Source organism: Leptonychotes weddellii, chromosome 13, assembly GCF_054177405.1.
Source record: "Leptonychotes weddellii isolate Sample4059 chromosome 13, ASM5417740v2, whole genome shotgun sequence".
Classification (NCBI taxonomy): domain Eukaryota; kingdom Metazoa; phylum Chordata; class Mammalia; order Carnivora; family Phocidae; genus Leptonychotes; species Leptonychotes weddellii.
The window spans coordinates 72,828,381-72,838,644 of NC_138381.1; the positions used below are offsets into that span (position 1 = coordinate 72,828,381).

The window sequence follows — 10,264 nt, forward strand, 5'->3', positions numbered from 1 at the left end:
CAGCGCCAGTAGCTGGCCCAGCCAGGGACCCCGGGCTCCGCCACCAGGAGGCGTGGGCGGTGCTGAGAAGAGTGGGCCTAACTGGAACTGGGGAGGGGCCAGTTTGAGTTTGCTGGCCAAGCTGGGGAGGGGGTGAGGCTGGCTTAAGGTATTTTTTTGCTGTTGCTAATTTACCTTCTTAGAAAGAGGGAAAGGAGAAGGGCAGAGAGATGGAGAGGGACAGAGGAGTGTAAGGAGCTGAGAAAGAGTTTGATGGGGTGTAAGGTTAGGGAGAGGGAGAGGGAAGGACGGGGGGATGGGGGGGCGCTAGAGAAAGGGTGTTGGGTTTTGCTAGGAAGCAAACAGATGGCATCCTGAAAGAGGGGGCTGCCAAGCCCCTTTATGTGTTCCGTGTGTCTATTTCTGGACGCATTTGGGGCCAGGAGGGTGCGTTCCTAGTCACCGGGGAGTTTAAACATGGTGGTCTGTTTTCCTGGCAATCAGGGGGTATGGTGTGGAGGGGCAGTGGGGGCCTGGATGCTCTATTTCTGCCCCAGTGCTGGTCCTTACAGCCTTGTTCTGGTCAGCTGACAGCTAAGGGTATACACAGACATAACACTGGAAACCAAGGGGTGTGTGTGTGTGTGTGTGTGTGTGTGTGTGTTCAAGGCCAGGAGGGTCTAAAAACAGTCCTAAATGATGAAGAACTTTTGCAGTTTTCCCAGACAGACAGCTTGTTAAATTCTAGCCTCCTTGTAAAAATCTCTGCATCCCTCTCCCTCCCGCTCCATCCTAGAGGGACCAGAGAGGGGCTGCAGTCAGGGCCTGCACCACAGCATCACAGATGGAGGAGAAAGGTCTTTGGCAGCAGTGCCCAAGGTCAGGGGGCACCTCAAAGGCAGGCGCAAGGAGGGAGAGGGTGGGGGAGGCAGAGAGAAGAGAAACCAGAGTGCGAAGGGCAGCTGGGTCAGGCTGGCGGGTGACCTGGCATGGGGTAGGGCATGGAGCCGGGACCTGGGGGCCCACCCTAATCGCTTGACACGTGGTTCTCGTTCTGTAGCTGGTGCCAGCGCTCAATCTTCTTGTCCTTGTTTTTCAGACATTCGTACCAGTGTTTTAAGCGTTCTCCCTTGGCTGAGATCCCCAGCTGGCAGCCTCCTGGAAGACAAGATGGGGAGACAGAGGGAGGTGGTCAGAGTGGAGGGACACATGGGACTCTCATTCTGGATCCAAATGTTTAGTTGGGGAAAAACTGCCACCAAGCAGGGACCCCTCCAGCAACCTGGGGTCCTTCTTTATGGAGGGCTGTTGTTATGATGTTGTTATTACTCCTGGCCTTCTCTGTCTGCACACTAGCTACTCAAGAACCTGCCATGGCTCCCTATTGGAGCATTAAGTCGTAGCTTCACGGTCTCCTTTTTTTAAGACCTTCTGTAAGTCACCACCACACTCACAGAAACTTGTCTCCCACTACTTCTGGATACCCCTTGTCTATTTCCAAAGGGTCAGCTTGGCCACCCTGTCCAGTCCTGCCTCCACACCTTTGCTTACGCTGTATCCCTTGCCTGGAGTGCCCTCCCTGCTCTATCTTTAATGACTGATCTTCCTCATCATTTGAAGAGGAGCTGGGAAAACTAGAATCTTCTTCCAGGACTCGCAAATTAATTAAGGGGACTTCCTTTGCACCCTACTTTCTGAGGCCACAGACATCACTCTCCTCTGTGATTTGATTATCCACTGGAGGTGATCTGTTCAGCAAATAACCAATCATGACCCAATCACCCAGCTTTGTAAGCCCTTTCCTATAAAAGCATCCCCAAATTGGACCCAGATCAGTACTCCAGGTCCTGACATGGCGTTTGGACAATGCAGCCACCAAAAGACACGGAGTGCCCTGAACCCTCCAAGAGAAGCTTGGATCCTTAAGGCTCTTCTCTCCTGGGAGGATGGGCTTTTCTCTGGGAGCCAGGAGCACTCACCGATATAATCGTTGGACTTGCCGATGTCATAGTCCCAGACCGAGATGTCCAGGGACTTCTTTGCCAGGTCACCATGTTTGATGTCATAGAAAAACTCCTGGATGCAGCAGAGAAAGACAGGTGATTGGGAGGGTCCTGAGCCTTCAGCATCAGAAGCTAAGAGGCTGAGCCGGACCGAGGGGAGGCCCTTGGAACTGGGCATCTGGGAGCAAGGGGGCCCTCCTGCTGGAGCTTTTACCCCAGGACTGACAATCCCCTTTCAACAAACACTCTGTATAACAAAGTCTCTCAAGCCCTGTAATTCACGATTCAGTGACTCTCTAAAATCAGGAAGGCTGATGGGGTTTTTCTAAGACAGCTGCTCCTGGTCAGGTTTCCTTGAAGGCAAATGGCTGTGAATTCAGTCCTTCCATTCTGGTAGCTTCTGAAGTAGGTTTTCCTCTCTCCATCATTTAGAGATTAAGGGTAGTTGAGGGCACGGAGACTGACATGAAGGATAGGTGCTTAGGTTTCCAGACAATCTGACTTTTTACATAACTTTTCTGCCTAACTGTAAAATTCATTCATGTTCATTGTTAAAACAAACGAGGAAGCTAAAATAAAATCAAATAAAACCCAACCCCCAAAGCCTGTCATCTATCTAACTATATCCCAGAATAGCCACTGTCAACATTCCCCATGTGCGACCACATTAATATATGTTTTAAGAAGTTAATATGAATATTAATTTGAATATTATATTAAACATCTGAATATTATATAAAGTATAATATGAATATGCTGCATTGTGACAGTCTTCTTTTCCCATTTTAGAACATATGGTAAAAAACCAACTTAGTGTGTTAGCATTTTAAATATCTTTCCAGTTTCATTTAATGCCTGTGTGGCTGTCCCTTAACCTAATGCCCAACAATTGAGTATTTAGGTTGTTTCCAACCTTCCACTACCATTAATGATATGATAAAAGGCACCCTTGTAACTCAGTCATTGTGTAAATCCATGATAATTTATTTAGGATAAATTCTGAGACATGTATCTCTGAGTTTGTAAAGTTTTTTGGTTTTTTTTTTTTTAAGATTTTATTTTATTTATTTGACAGAGAGAGACACAGAAAGAGAGGGAACACAAGAAGGGGGAGCGGGAGAGGGAGAAGCAGGCTTCCCGCCGAGCAGGGAGCCCGATGTGGGGCTCGATCCCAGGACCCTGGGATCACGACCTGAGCCGAAGGCAGACGCTTAATGATTGAGCCACCCAGGCGCCCCTGAGTTTGTAAAGTTTTAAGATAGAGAGCAGTGGATGTACACCATGATGCCATTTGTGACCAGTAAGAAAGCTGGCTAGTACATACTTGTCTTGTATATTTATAAATCCTGGAAGTGGATAATATAGTTGCTTCAGAAGAAGAGAAGTAGGTGATAGAGGCTGGGAAAGGAGGAGGATTTTTGACTGGATACCCTTTGGTACTTTTGAAATTTTCAGATATGTGACTATATTACCTGTTCCTCAAATAAATGGCATTTAAATTTTAAAACATTAAGGCTTTTGGAGCAGTTTGACAAACATCCCTTAGGAAGTTGGACCAGTTTGTTCTCTTACCCATGGTGTGTACATTTCCTCACAGGCTCACCAACACCGGGTACCAACATTTTACAATATTTTTGTGCCAGTTTGTGATGAGATCTGGTGTCTGGCCTTGTTTTGTATCTTCTCTATTGCTAATGAGGCTTATTGCTATTTGGATTTCTTCTTCAGTGACAGCAGTCGTTGGCTCCTTACTCAAAATTCAGGAGTCCGAGTTGGGACATTAGGGCTCCAGCTGAAGGAGGGACCCGGGAATAGGATGCACTGAACTACTGGCCAGTGATGCTCTGAGCTCTGTTTACAAAGAACTTTCGCCATGCACGCTCATACGGGCACATGCATTTCAAAAGCAAAACAACACAAAGCACACTGTATTGTAGTTTTCTTGGCCCACTTTCCAACATTTGGTAAAAACCAGTGCTAGCTGATTCTGATCTGACATCAGATCACTACATTCAATGGATATTTCTGGACCCCTAGTATCTGACAGCTTGTCAACAAATAACTGAAATCCAGGGGGACAGCATGAGATGCAAGGACACGTAAAGCCTGCAGGGGTTATAACACACTGACCCTTGAGGGATGACTAGGAGTCTGCCAGAGAGGAAGAGAGAGAGATGGAGGTCCAGGAAAAGGGAGCAGCAAGCGCAAAGGCTAAGAGATGTACCAAGGACCCGTGTGAAGTTAGGGTGACTTGAGGAGGGGAGTGCGAGATGGGGCAGGGGTGGGACATGAGTTTGAAAGGGCTTGACTGTCACACTAAGAAGTTACGGAACCATTCCTGGGTTAAGCAACGGGGATGAAAACTTCAGATATGTTCTTTAGAAAGCTCATGCTTATGTGAGGATGGGCCAAATACAAGGAAGTGAGTCAGGAAGTCTACTGCAATAGTCTAGACATGAAATGCTCAAGTAACAGTGAGACAACAGGAAGGGGCACATTCAATGGGTATGTAGATAGTGGACTTGATGCCCAGGACAGACATGGGGAGTGAGGGAGAGAGAGAGGGCAGTGCCAACTGGGTGACTGCTAAAAGGCATCACTACCCCTATTTATTTCTTCAAATTTCAGGACCACAGACTACTAGACATTGGAAATGATTTCATTCAATCTGTCTCCAAATGCAGCTTCTTCCTATGACACTGCTCATCTAGAGGCTTTTGTCTTGGGCTCGATTCCCTCTGGTGACAAGGAACTCATTACCTATCCTTTAGATAATTCAAGTGGATCTATGAGAGAAAACTTTTTTTTAAAAAAAGATTTTATTTATTCATTTTAGAGAGAGAGAGAGCATGACCAGGGAGCGACAGAGTGGGGAGGGAGAGGGAGAAAGAATCTGAAGCAGACTCCGCACTGAGCAGGGAGCTGACGTGGGGCTCGATCCCACAACCGCGAGATCATGACCTGAGCTGAAGCTAAGAGTCAGACGCTCAACTGACTATGCCACCCAGGAGCCCCAAGAGAAAACTTTTTTGATGTGCTTTGTAACATTCTAGTAGGGAGCTTGTTTCTCTCTCACACACAGGAAATATCTCAGAGCATGACAAAAGTGGGACAGCCTTACCTCATTAAACTCAGGATTCAAGGTTTTCTTCTTTATTTGAGTCTTGTGTTTGGCTTTCTTTCCCATGTCTGGTTTCAGCCAGCTGAGAGGAGACAGAGATGCTATTGTGGAGGAAGTTTAATGAATAAGATCAGCCTCTTGACCCCAAAGCCTCCCTCCCATGTCAGGAGAATAATTGAACAAATCAGAAAGTGAATCAACATTAACAATGTGCATGAGAGCAGCTACAAGGCACTGTTCTAAGCACGTGCAGGGTATTTCATTCTCAACAAACCCTCGGTGGTAGAGCTACAACCACCCATTTCACATGCAAGGAAATTGAGCACCCAGAGAAGTTGAGACATGTGCCTCAGATCACACAGCTGGGGACTCAACCTAGTGGCTGCCTCTGGAGTCTGTGCTCTTAGCTAGTACTCGGCCCCAGTGGATCACATTGAAAGCCTGGAGAGCAGTGCCTAGAGTGCACGATTACCCTTTAGGTTGCCCCCAAGTCCTGGGGAGGCGGGGATTGTATAGACAGAAAGGAGAAGATGCAAATCTGATGACAATCAATCCTCCTCAAAACTGTTCAGTGGCTCCCCTTTGATCTCAGGGTAAAGTTCAAAATCCTTGATGTGGCTTTTAAGGCTCCATATGATCGGGTCCTTGCTCCAGCCCAGCATGCTCTTGTGTTATGCTCTTCACCCGACTCCCCATTCACTCTCCTTTCCACCCCAGGGCCTTTGCACATACAGCTCTTCCCCAGTGTAGGCACAATACCTGGCACATAGTAGGTGCTCGATCAATATTTTCTGGGCAAATAAATAAAATGGGCCAGAAACTCCAAAGAGTTGGGACATTTGGATTCTCATTAAAGCTGTCACTAGCTGTGCAACTTTGAACCTAAGTGTAGCTTCGGCGTGCCTCAGTTTCCCAATCTGTAAAGGGGGCACTTTTTTTCCTCACTTACAGAACTGCTTTTGAGGATAATTTATTTTTATTGAAGCAGAGTGGACATGCAGTGTTCCATTAGCTTCAGGTGTATAACCCAGTGACTTGACAAGTCGATACTTAAGCTGTGCTCACCACAAGGGTACTCACCATCCGTCACCACGCAACATTATTGCAATGCCATTGATGATGTTCCCTCTGCTGTGCCTTTATCCCTGTGACTCATTCATTCCATGACTGGAAGCCTGTACCTCCCACTGCCCTTGAGGACAATTTTATTATTTTATTTTTATTTATTTATTTATTTGAGAGAGAGAGAGCACACAAGCAGGGGGAGCAGCAGAGGGAGAGGGAGAAACAGGCTCCCTGATGAACAGGGACCCCCCATCACCACCACCACGCCCCCATGTGGGGCTCGATCCCAGGACGCTGGGATCATGACCCGAGCTGAAGGCGGACACTTAACCCACTGAGCCACCCAGGCACCCCTTGAGGACAATTTTAAAGAAGGGACACAAAGGGGGGACTGAACGGTATGAAGTGCTGAGCAAAGACAAAGGGCAATTCTGATTTTAAAAATCTTAATTCGATCGGGGCGCCTGGGTGGCTCAGTCGTTAAGCGTCTGCCTTCGGCTCGGGTCATGATCCCAGGGTCCTGGGATCGAGCCCCGCATCGGGCTCCCTGCTCCGCGGGGAGCCTGCTTCTCCCTCTGCCCCTCCCCCTGCTTGTGTTCCCTCTCTCGCTGTGTCTCTCTCTGTCAAATAAATAAATAAAATCTAAAAAAAAAAAAAAATCTTAATTCAATCTTCGACTGATTAATGGCCTCCTGTTAGCTTTTCCACACCGGCCACCAGGGCAGCCGTTTTCCCGGTGACCACAGCAACGCTCCTTCTTCTGCAGGGATTGGGTGGATGGGAGAAGGGGTGGTAGGGAGAATTATTTAAGAAAAACAGTTTGCCTGTGGCTGGGATGTAACAGAGTGCAGGATAGCAGCCCATGAGCTAATTTTCTTTATTGGACCATATGAGAAAACAAAACCCAAGTACTCCTAGAAATCAAATTCATCCCTGACTCATGTGTTCTTTTGTTCACTAAATCCTCATTCAAAGAAAATCCGAAGCAAAGTCCGCCCTGGCCTGATTTTGTAGCCATGACCTTAAGGGGAGCACTGCTTTCTATTACGAGAGGGAGTCGGTGGGAGGGAATGTCTCCCGGGCTGGAGGGAACATCAATAAACACTCTTTGCCATGAGTAGGAACAGCAGGGGTAGTGATTTAGAACCGTAATGGCAGATGCTTACTGAGCACTTACTATGTACCAGACCCTATGACAATGCTTCTCTCAGATCTCCAGCTGCAGGGGGCAAAATGGACTGACAAGGTGCTGGGCTCTGAATTCACCACTAAGTTCTCGCTGTGGCTGCGCTGGCCCTGGGTTCCCAGCCAGCACCTGGGCCAGCGAGGGCAGGAGGCAGCCCCGGTGGGAGATGCAGGCTTTGCGCTCAAGGATTCCCTATCACCTGCGCTGAAACTTCCTCAGAACTGTACTGCAATCTAAGACGCTTCCTGCCTAACCGTCCTCCCGGGCCCCTCCTCCTCCCCACCTGCTTTCCCTATGGTCCTCCTCTGGCTCCCTCTCAGTTTTTCTTCACAGACATTTTCCCCCAATAAATCTCTTGCACATCTCATTTAGCCTTGGAGTCTGCTTCTTGGAGGGTAGAACCTAATGCCCGATAGCACTCTTCCCATTTTACAGATGAGGATATCGAGGCCCAGAGACGTGAAGGCACTAGCCAAAGGTCACACGGCTAGAGAATACTGAAGAGGATTGGCTCTTAAGATTCAAACCCAGGCAGTCTGGATCCAGAGCTCAAGCTTTCAATCATATCCATAGAAACACATGTTTAGCTGCCGCAAGGCAATGCAGAATCCTCTTGAAGAGCAGGCCAAATATTACTGTACCAGGCACATTTCTAATTGCTTTCTATATGATATCTTATTTGAGCCTTAAGCCTTGTGCCCATTCTTGGACATAAGTGGAGCCACTGTCTCCGTTATACCAGTGAAGAATCCAAGGCTCAGAGAGGTTAGGATAACTTGTTTATAGTTATACAGCTGCAGGGGGCAGAGATGGGAGTGGGACCCACGCCTGATTCAATGATGGCCATGAGAATGTGCCAGGCAGACCTCCAGCTACAGCATCACTGACCGAGGCCCCAGCTGCTGCCCCTGGAAACCCAGCCATGCTCTTGCCACGGCCCTGTTTCTGGCTGATGACTGAAGGTGGCAGGAATATTAGGGTAGTCCTGCTCCTAGGAGCCCTGGGACTCGTCTGATGGCTGGTTTTGGCCTTGAGGACTCTGACGGCCTTGCTGAACTTGCATCCAGGCTGCATCCACTGGCCCCCGTCTGTCCCCTCTGCTCACGTGAGTGAGACTCGTATGGCGGTCTAGCAGGTCTTCCGTCTCCCTCACTCAGGCATTTCCACTAGTGAAGCCCTGGTCTGCTGAGTCCCATCTTGGCAGCCTTCCAGAGGCTCTGGACTAACACAGATAACACGACTCTCTGCCTCCCCACGGTGGAGATTCTGGGAATAACCCAAAGTCTAAGGTCTTCTCTTTGAGCATTTCCAGATTGCACTGGAAAAAGCTGGATTGCTTCTTCGGGCGCTCTGGACTGCGGGAGGGACATGTTGCTGATTCCAGGGGGCTCCAAATGGGGTCACTGTAACCTTGCCGACTGCCTTTCTCCCATCGGAGGGGACAGAGCCACGAAGCTCCTCATATGGGCGAGCGACACATGAGTCTGACTGTCTGAGACTCCAGACTCATGCTCTAGCCAGTTCTGGGCATTGTCTAGCTGTGTGACCTTGGGCAGGCTCATTTCCCTCTCTGGGACTCAATGTGCAATGATCTTGGGGGAAGCTCTCTGGTTCTCCCTTTGCAAGGATCTAGGACCCCCTTTGGGGTCCATTCACAGTCCCAATGACTCACAGCTTGACGAATGGATCTGAGTAGCCGTTGGCGTCCATGGCGGCCAGGTGCACGCAGCGTATGATGCCCACGATAAGGCCTCCCTGCTGTGTGCTGTACATGAGGGACACCAAGATCTTGCCACGTTCCTCTATGTCACCAATACGTTCCACCTGCTGCAGTAGGAGAAAAGAAAAGTAGGAGAAATGGGCCTAGGAAGGGGAGGGGGTCAGGCAACTGGATGGATGGCTAGTATCAGGGAGGAGCCTGTGGAAAAGAAGAGGAGCTGCCCCCCCCCCCAAGGACAGTAGATGCCCCCAGTCCCCAGTCTCCAGGGACCAGCAAGTGGTGACAGCCACACTGGTGAAAGTCTAAGGCACATGGGGGTGGGGGACTTTACTCTGACTTGGACATGGACAGAGCCCTGAGTGATCATAGGTGGGGCTGGACCCTGCTTCCACTCTGACTCTGAGCTCAGATTTGCCGGAGTCAACCAGGCTTCTCACAATTATAGTCCCTGGGGTCGCCTGAGGACCTGGGCAAAGTGCGCAGATGTGTAACCCAACCCAGCCTCTGCATCACCACGGAGGGAGGGAGAGTGGCATCGCTCTGGTCCTGCAGGACTGCCAGCAGAGCTTAGCCAACGAAGCAGGGGAACTCAAGGGTGCGTCCTGGGTGTGAGAGGGTGGCCCCCCCAAGGTGGGGGCTCCAGGTGGGAGGAGCATCCACTTGGTCTCGTGTTCTAATGCCTTGGGCAAGGGTACCTCTCTCATGGTAAACTGACGGGCAAGTGGTTTTAGGAGAAAGAATAAGGAAGGGGCCAGGAGGGAGAGCAAAGGGAAGTGGTGGACCCCAACTGTGGCTTCAATACCCACTCAGTGCTCACCTCCTCCTCATAAAGGGCCATGCCTCGGGCTGACCCAGTGGTCCCGGCACGCTTCATCTAAGAGGAAGGAAACAGAAAGGAAAGAGAACATGAGTCTATGAGGCTCATCTCCCTACATAAGAAGGACCAGAAAACCTCACCCTTCCATTAGCATCCAGAGCCATGAGGGTGGGTTCTCCAAGCTTCTGTGGCCTTCCAGCTTTTCCCCTTTTAGATAAAATTTATATAATGTTAACCATTGGACAGACCATGTTAATGCACACCAGCCTATGATGTAGGGTGTATTACTAACCCATTTTACAGATGAGAACACTGAGGACCAGAGTGGTTAAGCCACTTGCCCAAGGTCACACAGCCAACAAGTGGCAGAGCC

The 10,264-nt window shown here is 49.3% G+C and overlaps 1 protein-coding gene across 1 annotated transcript; it reads right to left on the reverse strand.

Annotated features, from left to right (window-relative positions):
* Positions 1 to 6: 6 nt before the first annotated feature.
* On the reverse strand, positions 7 to 9,945 carry RPH3A (rabphilin 3A). Its single transcript, XM_081800967.1, has 5 exons — positions 9,892 to 9,945; positions 9,027 to 9,181; positions 5,104 to 5,185; positions 1,959 to 2,055; positions 7 to 1,137 (listed from the first exon to the last, which is right to left on the reverse strand). Exons 1-5 carry the CDS (start codon positions 9,910 to 9,912, stop codon positions 1,007 to 1,009), a joined length of 486 nt encoding a protein of 161 aa, XP_081657093.1. The 5' UTR covers positions 9,913 to 9,945; the 3' UTR covers positions 7 to 1,006.
* Between the last annotated feature and the right edge of the window lie 319 nt (positions 9,946 to 10,264).

Bases quoted from the DNA above. Each gene is read 5' to 3' on its own strand.
- RPH3A (XM_081800967.1), bottom strand. From the start codon at position 9,912: ATGGCCCTTTATGAGGAGGAG. The intron at 9,182-9,891 runs GTGAGCACTGAG...CTCCTACTGCAG, and splicing joins TGGCCCTTTATGAGGAGGAG to CAGGTGGAACGTATTGGTGA. The intron at 1,138-1,958 runs GTGAGTGCTCCT...CTTGTCTTCCAG, and splicing joins CAAGTCCAACGATTATATCG to GAGGCTGCCAGCTGGGGATC.